The following is a 15,379-nucleotide window of genomic DNA, read 5'->3' as shown; positions in this document are numbered from 1 at the left end:
TAAGCCCCAACTCTTGATCCCAGCTCAGGTCTTGAGCTCAGAGTCCTGAATTCAAGCTCCACACTGGGTTCCATGTTGGGCATGAAACCAACTTAAAAAAAAAAAAAAAGTCTACTCTAAAGTGTTACACTGATATATGCTATGTAAAAAATCTCCTTTATGCAATCTTGATGGGAAATTCAGGGGTAGAAAAAATCCACTTTTATCATAGTAATTTCATAGCGTTATTTATATTGATGAAACGTCAGTAGAAGTGAATTATGTGGTGCTTCGTGAACAATGAAATATATATAAATGGTACTTTTTATGACAGTGGCTTCTCCTTTTTCAGAGTTAGGGAAAAGGAATGATTCTCACATACATATATATTATGTTAAGGGTACTAAAATAATCCACTTATATATCAAGTATATGCTTGAGTGTCATAACTGTGACATATATTCACAAACTCAATGTTTTCAGAAGAGGAGAACATTAAATTTGAAATCTTTATTATTCAGATCACTCTGTAGTCCCTATTTTTCTGTTATCTTTTCATATAGGTGACATTTCCAGATACTTCTCCAGTCATCCCATTGTGTCCTAACTCTTATCACCTGATAAAATATGCAAGTTGTATCGGTTTATCAAGAACCTTTTAGAATCTCTGTTATCCACAGAGAGCACTGTTTCTCAAAAAATCCAAATAATATTTTATAGAAAAAAATTCTAAACATATGCATGCATATACATATGTGCACACACAATGAACTGTATTGTGAAGTTTGTGACAAATGCATTTAAGATATTTCTGATGAAAATATAATCATATGTGATATCACACTATTATTAGTCATGGATAGACATACATGTGCTTAAGTAGTTTCATGTGGATCATTATTATAAAAACCTGGAATTAGAATCAAAGTCTCCTAACTCTTTATCCTAGCTGATAAGTAACTATCATTAGTCAACATGCACATTTAATACAAAGAAATGGTTAGAAGAAATGTATGGATGAAAAGATAATTAGAGGTAGGGTGGAAAAACAGCACCAGAAGGAGGTGGAGAGGAGAAGGAAGAAGGAGAAAAAAAACAATAAGAGTGAATCTAAAATCTTAATGCTGTTCAGTGCTATTTTTGAAATGATGTTTTTAGGGATTCACATATTGATTTAAAGATAGTTAATGGGGTGGCTAGGTGGCTCGGTCTGTTGACTGAGGTTTTGTCTCAGATCATGGTCTCAGGGTCCTGAGATCGAGCCCTGTGTCAGGCTCCATGTTCAGTGGGGAGTCTGCTTGAGGATTCTTTCTCTCCCTCTGCATTCTCTCTCTTTCAAATTTAGAGATAAATCTTAAAAAAAGAAAGAAGAGAAAAGATAGCTGAATTTCAATCAAGGTCCTGCCAATTCAATTAAACATATTAAACCTTTGTGGTACAGCTATTATGTAATGACTAGTATGCTAGAAACAAGAAACAAATTGTAAAGGAGAAGAGAAAAACTGACCTACAGTGGACACTATTTGACAAGAACTTTAGTATACTGTGTTATGTGTTCAGATTCCATATCAATTTTTCTTTTAACTATATTGCTATCTAATGGAATCTAAGATGATTATTTCATATACAGCTTCATTTTTTGAGAGAAACTATAAAACAAGGGATCTGTTTAAGAACGAAGGTGTACAATAAAATATCAAGTTTACCTAAAAAGCCTTTAAAAAAAGAGCTAAAATGGCTCCTTCTGGTGTTTTTCTACAGAAAGAGTAGGTAGGTAAAGATGCTTTTATTAGCATCAAGGTTAAGCCATTTGACAGCAAGATGGATTAGATATAAGATCTGATTTCAGATACTTGAATACACTGCAAGGTTCCCAGGTACATGAGTTAGGCAGGAGTCAAGAGCAACCATACAGTTTTGTATGAAGATTGAGTTGATATTATGAACATTGACTCTCAAATGAACAGGAATTACCCTGATATTGAAAGTTCAAATTTAAGGAGTAAATTGCACCATGAAAACCACATTATAGGCTTCTCAAAAAGCTACATGACTCATGAACCAGATAGATGGATAATAGATAGGTAGATAGGTAGATAGATAGATAGATAGATAGACAGATAGATAGATAAAATGCTGAGCCATGAAAACATCTTTTAAATGTGTTAACTTTATGATATAATTTACATTTTATTGGGTGCAGAGAGTTATGCACATGAATAAAAATATCATCCTAACATTGTGTTATTTTAGAAGAAATTTTGGATAGACAAATTATTTTTTGCAATGCAATTAGAGCTATTTTATTACATGTTTAAATTTTTTAAATGTTTATTTTTCAGAGAGACAGAGAAAGACTGAGACAGAGCATGAGTGGGGGAGGGGCAGAGAGAGAGGGACACAGGAATCTGAAGTAGGTTCCAGGCTCTGAACTGTCAGCACAGAGCCTGACGTGAGGCTCAGACTCACAAACTGTGAAATTATGACCTGAGCTGAAGTCGGATGCTTAACTGACTGAGCCACCTGGGCACCCCCAAATAGAGCCATTTTAATAAGCTATTGTGCTATCTCTTCTTTTTTTATTATTCTTTTTCTTTGCTAATCCAAAACCAAATCCTACATATAATTGCAAAAAGAAAAAAAGAAAAAAGAAGGGAAAGAGAAGAGACAAGAAGAGATGAGGAGAGACGAGGAGAGATGAAGAGAAGAGAAGAGAAGAGAAGAGAAGAGAAGAGAAGAGAAGAGAAGAGAAGAAAAAGAAAAAGAAAAAGAGAAAGAGAAAGAGAAAGAGAAAGAAAAAGAAAATTCTATTGCCATGGCCTTGAATTATATCTGCAACTCTTCCCTGAACCTCCAGCTTGCTGGCTTACCCTGAAGATTTTTGGACTTGAATCTCTACAATCATGTGGGCCAATTCCTTAAAATCAAATTCTCTCTGTTTTGCTCTCTCCTTGTATATAGAGACATACACATAGACATACACATAGACATAGACATACACATACACATATATACATACATATGTATATACATATACATACACACACGTATCCTGTTGGTTTTGTTTATCTGCAGAACCCTACCTAATAGAATGCCTGGCAGATCAAACCAGGCATATACAGAGGGCAGAGATCAATCTCTTTCAACTACACTTTTGAAATCTATTCACTGTACCTATTCCTTTCGCCTTTCTTTAAGCTCTAAAGAAAATCATTAAACTATTTTGACAAAGGTCACCTCTGGCTCACTGACCCAACCACTAGAGGCTTTTTCAGTCATTATTTAATTTGATCTGTGAATTGCAACATTTATTTGTCATTTCGCACTCCCCAACTTTCAGTTTATTTTCCATCACACTATTTAATATTTGTGTTTTTGCTTTTTATTAAATAGATCTACCAAGTTCTTCTTCCCTTGTTTCTCAGTTAAAAGTCAGGGTTCATATGCCTGCTTGTAATTTTTCCTAGAGTGTGTTGCCCACTCTAGGTACTGATTTTGGCGATCATCTGTGACCAGTTACCCCTATATCTGTATCTACCACAGGCCTCTTTTGTGAACTCCAGATTAATATCCTAAATATATATGAGATACTTCACCTGGGCATGTCTAAGTAACTATGGCTGTATAAAGTCTAACAGCGATCATTTTGTTTCTTACTTACGTCTCAACTCTAGGCTGGATACTGGTGAAACAAAGCCAGAAATATGAGTCACTTAGTTTACTTCTCCTTCTCTTTCATTCTCTACATGCAATTATCCACTAGTGTTCTGTCTCATCCTTCTTATTCCCATGACCGACAGATCTTGAAATATTTTATAATCTGTCCACCTGTCAAATCTTCAACTCTAACGTCCCATTCCCTCGTTACTTCCTGGACAAGCCCACTGTAACCTTCCCCTACTTGTTCTCCCTGGCTCTATGCCTGTTGTCCCATCTGCAATGAGTCTTAAATGGCACTCCGGGTGTTCATTCCATAACTGCAACTCTGTCCATGTGAATCCTCAACCAAGACATATTCATGGATCATGACACCTTGAAGCACAAATTATACTGTATGTAATATAAAACATGGGACTAGAGTTATTAATATTCTATTGAATATTGGAAAGTTACTAAGAGACTAAATTTTGAAAGTCCTAATTTACAAGAAAAAATTGTAAAAAAAAAAACAAGGAAAAAATTGTAATGATGCATGGTGACAGATGTTAATGACACTTATTGTAGTGATCATCTTGCAATGTGTGCAAATACTGAATCACTATGTTGTACACCTGAAACTACTATAATGTTATATTCCAACTACACCTCAATTTAGATAGATGATAGATAGAGATAGATAGATAGATAGATAGATAGATAGATAGATAGAGAAAATGTTACTAATCTTGGTATCAGAATTGAGCCTCTGTGATATTTTCTGTAGTTACCTACCCTTAACAACTGGCTTTACATTCTCTGATTATATTGAAATATGGTTATCTAAAGCTCACTTTGAATTTTCAAGCCTCAGTGCTTATAAAGTTTTCCCTCAGATTCTGTCTTCTGAAAAAATGAGCCATCCTTCAAGACACATCTCAGGGGCGCCTGGGTGGTTTAGTCGGTTAAGTGTCTGACTCTTGGTTTTGGCTGAGGTAACGATCTCACATTTTGTGGGTCTGAGCCCCAAACTGGGCTCTACACTGACAGCACAGAGGTTGCTTGGGATTCTCTCTCTCTCCCCCACTCTCTGCACCTCCTCTGCTCACTCTCACTCTCTCAAAATAAATAAATGAACGTTAAAAAAAAAAAAGCCACATCTCAGATGCTCCCTTATCTGTGAAGGCTTTCTCAAATTCCTCTGTCTTCTAAACAGACCCATAGACTTGCTTTTGTCTCCACCATCCATAAAAGGGTTTTCATTACAGTACTTTCAACAGAGGATTGAAATTATTGTTACCATAAGAAAACGAACTGTGGTATTTTCTGGTGCAATGGAGCTAAACTACCTGACTTAAAATCCTAGTTTCAACATTTATTGCCTGTTGGGCCACGGGAAAGTTACCTGACTTTTCTGCACCTCAGTTTTCTGATATGTAAAATGGGGCTACTAGAAATCTTTTTCATAGTGCTATTTTGAAGACTGCATAATTTTATGTATGCAAGGCAACTAAAACAGTGACCAAAGTAGCACTCAGTAAGGTTTACTGAATATAATTGTAATCTAAGGACTTCATATATAAATTGATCTCTACAAGGTTTAACACTTTTTCAAATTGCAATGCATTCTCAATAAACAACATATTGAGTAAACAGATGCCTCCAAAATTAGAGTTTATCTATGTTTCAATTTTTAATATTTTTGCCATTTTAAACAATTTAAATCTAAGAATCACTGCTAACAAGGATCATGTGCAGTGACAACTAAATTTCCTAAATAATTATTTGAGGACAATTGAGCGGCATTTTCTTGGTACATAGCTTTGAGGCTATAATATAACTTAGTATTACACAGACATAGGAACTCAGTTATACATGTTGGTGCAAGCATCATACTCACTCTGTGAGTGTGTGTGTGTGCATTGTGTGTGTACATGCTTTTAGTAATATCTGTTTTTGTTTTGCTTTGTTTGATGAGGACTTTGAGCAATTGCCAGCATCTGAATTAAAATATTTTGCTGATCAAATTCATTTCTATGTTACTCTGCATTATAGTATCTTGCACTCATCCAAGTATTGTAGTAAATCTAAAATGTCTATTTGAGGAAATCCTTGGTTTTACCTCTGGACACCCTTGTGATTTCTTTGTATAAAAAGTATTCATTAGAAGCAATGTCACAGTTTGGTCTTTCTTGAAAGAATGTCAACATTAATATCTGCTCCTTTTAAATATAACAATTGTTGAGGCTAATGTCCACTAAGCTATTCAGGATACTAACTATAAATTTCCACATGAATACATTTTTTATAATTGAAGCTAGGGACATACATTTTTCTTCTCAACAAGTGGAGCTTTCAATAATGAGAACTGTACAAGTTAATGTTTTCATAGATGCCATTGTTGCAAAAAACATAAAGTTAAATTTGAGGCTCAATTATAGTAGTTCAGTTGATCACTGTGCTTGGCATTTTTGGCATTTGCCTTCTTCCCTAGCCTTGAGTTCTATATTATTTATAATATTTTATTTTTCTGTGAACTGTCTCAAGGCCTTTCTAAAAAGAGCAGAAGCATAAATATATTAATATATGTTTACACACATACACATAATGACTTGAAATGGTCCCGATGTTATTATATTACTATTCCCACATCTAGACTCATCAAGACAGAGGTAATTAAACTTGAATTTGTTTCCATGTGGAAAGGAAACCTTGGCAACTCTTGTTTCATCTGCATTGGGAACATACATTACGAGAGAACCACGGCTTTTCACCACATGTTACAAAGGTGTGACTGAAAATAATGTTGTTTTAATTTAATAGCAGGTTAGATCTTGGACCCACTCCTTTAAAAATCTAATTACAAACACTAATTCATCTTTTAAATGAATCGCATGAATTCTATACTATAGTAGCAATTACAAAGGTGTGATTCCAGACTATCAAATCAAACTTGGAAATACAATTCCTAGGTGAAATGCTACTCTATTTAAGATAGAGTAAAAGTCAGTTTCGTTAAGTTTTCAACAAACAATCCTCTCACTTCAGATTCAGGCAACTAAAGGCTATGAATCTGCTTCAATCAAACCCAGAAAGAATACTTTCTCATTAGGTACTTGCCAGGAACCTCAATGTGAAGTCTAGTTTCCATCATAAGCAGAGTTGAGAATATGGAGACCCATGAGACCGTTTTAGAGCTATGCTACCTGTCCATTTGTCTCAGATTTCAAAACTTGATCTTTATATTACATTAACTCATAAGAAACAAGTGTACTAGAGCAACAGGAAACTATCTCACCATAATGATTATTACATTTCATGATCATATAGAGGAATCATATGAGCAAAAGCAATTTACAGTAACATCAGGGGGCTTCCATGTTTTGGAATGCTTTCCCTCAAATTTTCTGAGACTCCTCTTTCCCCAGGTCTATTTGTGGGCATCAGTGCCATCTGGGTCAGGGTGTCATGGGCTGAACTGCAACTGCTTGGGCTTTAGTGACCATTTCCCCCCTTGAAGGTGCCCTCTTTCTACTTAATTTTGGGTTTATCAGACCCCCGGTGAAAGTTCAGAACCAACACCTGTGGAGTTGTCCCAGGGCCACATGACCAGGCCCTATTCCTACGAGGTAGTCTGTCAAGAAGATTGCTTCTGCTAATGGCGTTGTATATGTTTTACAAAATCGCTAAAAATTGGACTTCCAAAACGGTACTCAAAGACAGATTTGGTGTGACTCAAATTTTATATAGAGATAGGTAGCCCAAAGAAAATATTGGCCCGAGGCCCCATATACCTCAGAGAAACCCTAGCTGTGTGTTCATTTTCAACAAAGGTTCTATTTGAAGACCTTTTCCACTTTCGTATTCAATATTCTTTAAATAGATTTCTAAAAGGTAAATTCCAAAAATATCGTGCAAATAATTTAAATCTGGACTGGATTTGCTTCCTTGGACCTAACATTGGAATCATAAGACTCACCATATTTCTCATAAGTTTAGCCTTCCAGAAATCTCTGAGGACTTTAATGTGCAACAGACATACTCTTCTATATCAGCTTCCTAGTACTCCTCTTACCATCGTTTTCTATTTCTGTCTTTGGATTTATTTTAAACTCTTTTTAAGCATATGTGTTTTTATGAAAACCATGGTAAAATCCTTTAGAACATTTAAAAACAGTTAATTAACGAAATATAAATAAAACAAAATATTTATTTTTCTGGAAACAATAGTTTTTGTGGTAGCATTGATAAGTTCTATCTACTGTAGACATGGGTCAAAAATGTTAGGCAAGGAAAACAGCAGTAAAGCATAATTGTGCTGACACAAAAAGGTGCCATTATCTATTTTGTGAAAAAATAAAATAAATTTCTATGAACTTACAATCAGATTGAAAAATGGCATGCTGTGTTGAAGATTGAGGCGTATGTATTTGGGTTCCAAAATGTATTACTTTGGCCACAAATAGCTTCATAAATAGATTGCAAAACATATAATAAATAAATTATTTCTAAAGTATGAGCAAGCCATGTAAAATACTTCAAAACCATGTTCCAAGTAGTTTGACATCCTGGCCATTCAAGGATATCAATAGCAGGTTAGAATATCCAGGCTGGTTATTGTTTTCTATGTCTCTTCTTGGTAAGCAATTCCAAAATGTCCGTGAGCAATAATGTGCTGTGACAACACTTTTAATGAGGTTTGATATTTTAACTGTATGTCTTTAGTAAAGAGTGTTAAAATAAAAAAAATAAATAAATAATAGGAACAGAACTTAAAAACAAAAGTTTAAAAATAAGAAAAAAAAATATATATATATATATATATATATATATTCACTTCAGTAAAATAACCAGGGAGAATTGCGATAAAGAGTGATTAAATGATATTCCAAAGCTTACCCGGGCCACTGGGTCAGGAAGAGAAACCAGGTCTCTCGGATTTCAATTCCAGTGTTCTAGTCACTGGTTTGTTCAGCTCCTGTGCAAAACATCCATACACAATACACAATGCATACTCCCCCTTGCAATTAAGTGGTTGTCAAAAGAAACACGCCATTACCTTTCCCACATACTGAGGCTCGGAGCCCATGTATTCCTCCAGCACAAAAAATTGATTCCATACCCAGCCACGTTTAACTCGCTGGAAATGTGATCGCCTCCCTGGCAGGTGGAGAACATTTTCTGTTGGTTCCGTGGCTAAAGTCTGTTGTGGCTGTGGCTGAAGTGGTGTTAGGAGACCTCCATCAAACAGGACCCAGAGAAGCAGGGATAAGCAGTTCCTTGTGAGCATTGGCAAAGGCTTTCCTGCAGCAGAGTAATAAAAATTCCAGCACTTAACGTGGAATTGTGGAATCCAGGTTTGAGGTGTCTGTGGCCTCCACCACTTAACTTTTCTTTCTTATTGCAGAAATGATAATGCAGGCATCAATCCTTTGGATGAAAAGGTTTCTGCCGTATCACATTCCATCTAAAGGGACCTATAAAACAGATGAACAAAGATACATTAAATTGACAGAATTACATGATGATAATCATCAAAACTCTCATTATGTCTGCCAACACTTAAAGAAACAGAAGTGCACCTGGGTGGCTCAGTGGGTTAAACGTCCTACTCTTGGTTTCGGCTCAGGTCATGATCTTTCGTGAGTTCGAGCCCTGCATTGGGCTCTGTGCTGACGGCAAGGAGTTTACTTAGGATTCTCTCTCTCTCTCTCTCTCTCTCTCTCTCTGCCCTTTCCCAACTCAAGCTGTCTCTGTTTCTCTTGAAAATAAATAAATGAACTTAACAAAGAAAAAAAAGAAAACAAAAGCAGAGAGGATAGACTGTAAAATAATTACACTGCTAAATGGACACTGCTATTCAACTTGCAAATTTGGATAAACTAAGTTGTTTGCAGTCTTCAAAAGCTTTTAGTTGTAATGAAGCAAAGGGTATACCATTAACGGAAGCAATTTCTAAAATTCAATAATCATTTTAAGGCTAAAACACAGATCATTATTTTTAATGTGAACTAGGTTAAAGTAGGGCTTCACAAAGCCACCCTCTGATATTTGGGGTGGGATAGTTGTTACTGTGGAGCTATTATGTGCATTTGACTTTTAGCCACATTTCTTTCCTCTGCTCAGTAAGTGACAGGAGCTTCCTCCCCACTTACTCCCAATTGTGACAACTAACATTTTCTCCAGGCATTACCAAATATCTCCAAGAAGCAAAATATGCCAAGATCGAGAACCATACACTTAGGAACAAAAAAATTAAAAAGCGAAAGAAAATCCCTAAAGTTGGAGAATAGGAAGAATCAGACCTTCCAGGAAAGAACAAGATAAATTACTAAATGTAATTCAATGATATTACTGAATGATAATGTCAGATGGTTTTATAAGCCTGTATAAGCTTTCACTTTAAAGAATTGCTTCTCTAGCCTGGATATGTGGGACTTATTTTGTATAAGGTGTGCACTTGGAGCAACCTTGGATCCCCACCACACAGATAACCTCTCTTCTGAATTTAGGTAAAGGGAGTTTTGACCTCTTCCTTACAACAAGCAACTCTTTTTTTTTTTTTTTTTTTATTCACTTATTTAAGGTTTATTGAGTGTCTACAAAATCTTTTATGGTACAGTCAGTGAGAAAACATACACAATCCTTGTCTTTCTTAAATCAGAAGCAGAAAATAAATGTAAAGAAAAATAAATGAGAGCAAAGTTACTAATGCCCCGGGGGAAGAAAAACAAACAAACAAACTAAAACAAAAACAAAAACACAACAGACAGAATATCCTGATGGCAGAACTTAAGGCAGCAAAAGCCAGCTTTACATGACAATTGCACTGAGAACGAAATGGACAAGAACAACCCTATACACCCTGGGAGCAGGGATGGGGAAAATGCAGTTCAAGCCAGCAGGGTTTTATACACTTGGCACTACACTCTCACTGCCTACAGACTAAAATTGGAAGCTTTTCAAGAGCCAAAAATGTTGGAGGCTAGAAATTATATAGAATGCTTCCAAAACAAGAGAACTAAAATCAAAATCAATATATGTTTAATTAAACATCTCTAAAACATGGCAACTTGTCAGCTGCAATTCAGCTCCATGCTTATTCAGTTATCTACAACATAACCAATATGATAATGCATTCCTCACAGATATTCAAATTTAAACATTTAATGTGGGAACCATGCTTGAAATAACATGCGAGATGGGAGACATCCAAAAATTTTAATTTGAAAGCATTCTATAAGAATAGTCTCCCCAAAAAGAAATAAAACAAGATATGATAATTTTTCTTTTGTTTGAAGGGGTGAGACTGTTAGATACTGACAAAGACATAAGTAGGTATATGTTTAATTGCAGCTTTTTATTCTGGCAAAATCATGTTCATAAAAAGTCAGCTTAGATGCGCATTGTCCAATACGGTAACCAGTAGCCATATGTGGTTATTTAGCTGAAATGTGGCAATTTGAGATTTTTAATTTAGGTAGCAAATTTCAGAGAATTAATACAAATAAGGAAGAATGTAGAATATTTCAATTTCTATGTTTATTACTTGTTGACATGATAACATTTTGGATATGTTCGGTTAAAAAAAACTATTAAAATTAACCTCGCCTATTTCTTTTTCCTTTTTTAATGTGTTTACTAGAAAGTTAAAATTATATATGTGGTTTGCATTATTTTTTATTGGACAGCAAGAATTTAAATCACAAACTATGGTTGCCACTTCAGTAATTCATTCACAATATTCAAAACCAAATACCGAGCATGAACTGTTTATGTCTATGTTGACAATACGCTGAAGAGGTCAGACAATATTTGCAACAGTTTTCAGTAAGTCTGAGCAGGCACAGTGCACATACTTTCTTCATCTGTACTCAAGTTGACATTGCTAACTAACATCAACATCCAAAGTGTTCTAATTTCTTAGTCCTTCCCTTTCTTCCATGTGTCTCCCCACACTCAGGTCAATCCTAGCCCACACGTACACAGGGCAGCGGGGGCGATAAACATGAATAGAAAAGATGAGTGGCAGGAACTCTGACTTCCCAAACCTAGTCTAATATATGTAATTAGGCTGCATTTTTATTTTTCTGTTCCATGCAATGTTTCTCCTCCACGTTTTAGGGGATCTATGATATCAAAACTCAGAGTTAGACAGCAGCGACACCTAGGGTTATTTCTTTAAGCACGTGGGTTCTTTGTTTTATTTTGTTTTGTTTTTTATATCAGGGATTTTTGACGTTGGGCACCTGGGTATATTCATCATCACAGCAACCAGTCTGGTTCCAGCTACCCTTTCTCCTTTGGAGTTGAAGTATCCAAAGTCTGAGTGTTGATCCTTGATAGAGTAATCTTTTAGAACTTCTCATCTGTTTACATCATTCCCCTTCTGTTACACTAAAATGTGTGTCTGTAATCCAAGGAGATCGGCTTATAAATTATTAGTTAAGTAGAGAAGAATTTGATTATAACATGAAAAGTATGTTGTCTCATAAGCTAATTCCTCAACACATTAAAAATTTAGCTCACAAAAAAATAATAGCCAAACACAAACACAAAATATTGTAGTAAGGCAAGTAAGTTAACTGGCACTGTGGGGGAGAACAGTGTGGACTCATATCCCCATTTTTCTCATGTTCACATGGTCTTTCCTCTGGCTCTCTTCGGACACATGTTTTGTTCTCCCACTTTTATGTACCTCAAACTTTTTTTTTCTTTCTCCTTAAGATACAATTTTATATTTAAAGGGATATTTACTTATTAGCAGTCCCTTGATGCTCATATTTCCCTTAGGATGATGATTGCGAGGGGATTTGCACAAAGTCTTATTATTTTTTTCTTTTTTTGCCCATAAATCCTGCTGTTTTAATATAAATTCTACAGAATGCAAAGCTTTGTAGAAACTCACATATCATAGTGTAGTAGAAACATCTGTAATTAACAACTTAAAGCTGTCTCAGTGCGAATTGAAGATGTAATGTACAGCATGGAGACAATAGTTAATAACAGAATGTTATACATTTGAAAGTCACGAAGAGAGTACATCTTGAAGTTAGGATTTTTAATACCACACACATGAGCTTAAGAGGACTTGCATGATCTACCTCTGCACCAGCCTTGCCGTCTACCCCCTCTCCTGACTTCAGTTTTTATTAATAACAATAGTAATAATTTATATTACCATATATATATTATATGGTATATACGGTATGTATATGGTATTTTATATATATATATATATATATATATACACACCAATATATATATGTATATATATATATATATACACACCAATATATATATATGTATATATATATATATATATACACACCAATATATATATACCAATATATATACACCTATATATATATATATACATATATATATGCCAATATATATATATACACCTATATATATATATACATCTATATATATATATACGCCAATATATATATATTAGTGACTGCATAAATAGATGAAAACCCTGAGGGTTTCAAATCCTAACAAGACAAGGAGTATGAGCCTAAAGACTTGACTTCCAAATACATTCTCTTTTCCAAAGCTAAGTAACTATTTCAATAATATTAGGGCAGCTTAAGTTTCCTTAGACTCTTTAGATCTTTTGTAAAGTTAGTGAATTGAAGCTATCAGGTCAACTTGGTTCCCTTTCAGTCAGGAGACTGGGGACTCCCTGCATTCACCCACCGGGATGTGAAAAGAGACACATGATTCTCGGCAGAGACGGGGGTTGGTGGAGAATTGCAAAAATTGACAGGGCCAGTGTGCTGACAGGATTGGATGGTGCCTGAGAATTAAGAAACCACACCACGGCCCCGCAAATCCACCCAGTAAAGTGTTAGACAGGCCAGATGCCCCGAAGCAGTGTCCTACAGAGATGCAGGTGAGGTGGATTCCAGCTGTGCAGGCTTCTTTGCAGACAGTTTGATGTGGGGGTGCGTGCCGGGTTCAGCCAGAGGAGAGGGCAGCCTGTTAGACCGACTTGACAACTCTGAATTTGGGGGTTGCTTCCAGCCTTGGTATACTTAATCAAATCATAATAAAATAGGTGAATAAAAAGACGGGTTTGGGGACAAAACAGATCTGTTCACTGCATAGTTTTACGCTAAGTAACGATCTGCCGAGCAGCATTTGAAATGTGGGGACACAATCAACAACGTTCTCATGTCTGTGGCCTATACACATGATGAAATCAAGCGTTTTTTAAACTCCTCACTAAATTAGAACGTGTGTCCCTGTGCACTTCCTAACTCATGCTATTGCAGTGTAGTCCTAAAAGCCGTTCCAGGACTCTATATACTGTGGTCCCTTGGTGAACAGATGAACTGATATTATTTTCAGTGCATGATGCTGCTCCCAGCAGATCCCAGCCTCCCGCCACAGTTGTCAGCCAGGGAGCTTTTAAAGTGCTATATCACAAGGAAAGTAATGTAAGGAGATTGAAGGACTCTGGTTCTTAAGTGAAAGAGAAACAACTCCCCCCAGGCATGAAACAAAGCCTAAATCACAAGGAAAAACTATCCTGAGCCATCAAACTGGGACCACTTGCCCCGGCACCAATGGTGTTGTTATCAGAGCGAGAATAGCAGACTTATTCTGAGGTGTCAGCACCCTATGGAAACATGTGAACCTTTAAAGAAGATGTATTTGTTACAAAGGACATCACCAGAGGTGTGTGCTATTCCATATACTGGATTTCGGGTGTAGTGTTTAAAAATTTATATTTCTCCATTATTCCTAAACTTTTGTAGAGCCAAAGTGGCTTTTTGAAGACTTTTCAGACCTGACAATGGGTCTCTGGAGTCAAACATTCCTTTGAGCAAAAGGAAGCTTTTTTTTTAATGATCATGTATCAAAGAAGGGGATACTTGTATGTGAAATACCCATTATGTGAGTCTCCAAAGCTGAGAGATATCCAAAGGCTGTGGTTTCCACAGTTATTTACATAATCTTGGCTGTGTGTGCTTTGAAGAATAACTCCAGATAAAAGGTCTACTTCCTGCAAATTATACTGAAAGGGTCTATGTTGGAAGATATTTTATTAGGCTGACAGATATGTTAGTTATTACAAATGATTCTTTAGTATGAGTATCACTCTAAGGCTACCTGCATCTTGGAAATCTTTAGTGGTGATTATGTCTGTGGCCTGTAATTTTACAAGGACACATCTTAAAGTTTAAAGAAAGAAAGAAAGAAAGAAAGAAAGAAAGAAAGAAAGAAAGAAAGAAAGAAAAGAAAAGAAGAAAGGAAGAAAATTCACTGCCCCCCATCCCATCTTCTATATAAATGGTCTTTTAATTTCAAATAATAGAGAGGAAGGTCTTGTTTTCCACATTACAAAGAAAAAGAGAAAATAATTTATGTAATCTTGAAATTATAAAAATATCAACAATAAACTCATACTTGTCCTCATGTAACTCTTTACCTTAAAAACATAACTTTTTAAATGTGGTTTATTTAACTTTATATTTAAAATTTTGTTTCATATTGTATAAATTTCATTATCATCCATAATTAGTTAAAGATTCTAAGCAAATCTGATAGTTCAAGAATTTGACTCTAGAAAAATTTTCTGAAGGTTTTATTTTTTTGTTTGATTTTTTAATGTTTTTGAGAGAGAGAGAGCGAGAGAGAGAGAGAGAGAGAGAGAGAGAGAAACAGAGCTCGAGCAGGGGAGGGGCAGAGAGAGAAGGAGACATAAAATCTGAAGCAGGCTCTAGGTTACTAAACCCACACCAAAAGGAAA

At 35.6% G+C, this 15,379-nt stretch overlaps 1 protein-coding gene across 1 annotated transcript in view; it reads right to left on the bottom strand.

The window, feature by feature from the left end:
* CDH12 (cadherin 12) overlaps nucleotides 1–15,379 on the bottom strand; it is a 390,903-nt gene that overhangs the window by 257,922 nt on the left and 117,602 nt on the right. The window contains exon 2 of the mRNA XM_027074680.2: nucleotides 8,675–9,092. Coding sequence (XP_026930481.1) covers nucleotides 8,675–8,905 — 231 coding nt within the window. The 5' untranslated portion in view covers nucleotides 8,906–9,092. The remainder of the gene's footprint in view (nucleotides 1–8,674; nucleotides 9,093–15,379) is intronic.

The sequence above is a fragment of the Acinonyx jubatus genome, chromosome A1 (genome assembly GCF_027475565.1).
Source record: "Acinonyx jubatus isolate Ajub_Pintada_27869175 chromosome A1, VMU_Ajub_asm_v1.0, whole genome shotgun sequence".
In the NCBI taxonomy this organism is placed as follows: Eukaryota; Metazoa; Chordata; class Mammalia; order Carnivora; family Felidae; genus Acinonyx; species Acinonyx jubatus.
The sequence above is the reverse complement of the archived record's forward strand: the minus strand, read 5'-3'. Positions and strand labels throughout refer to the sequence as shown.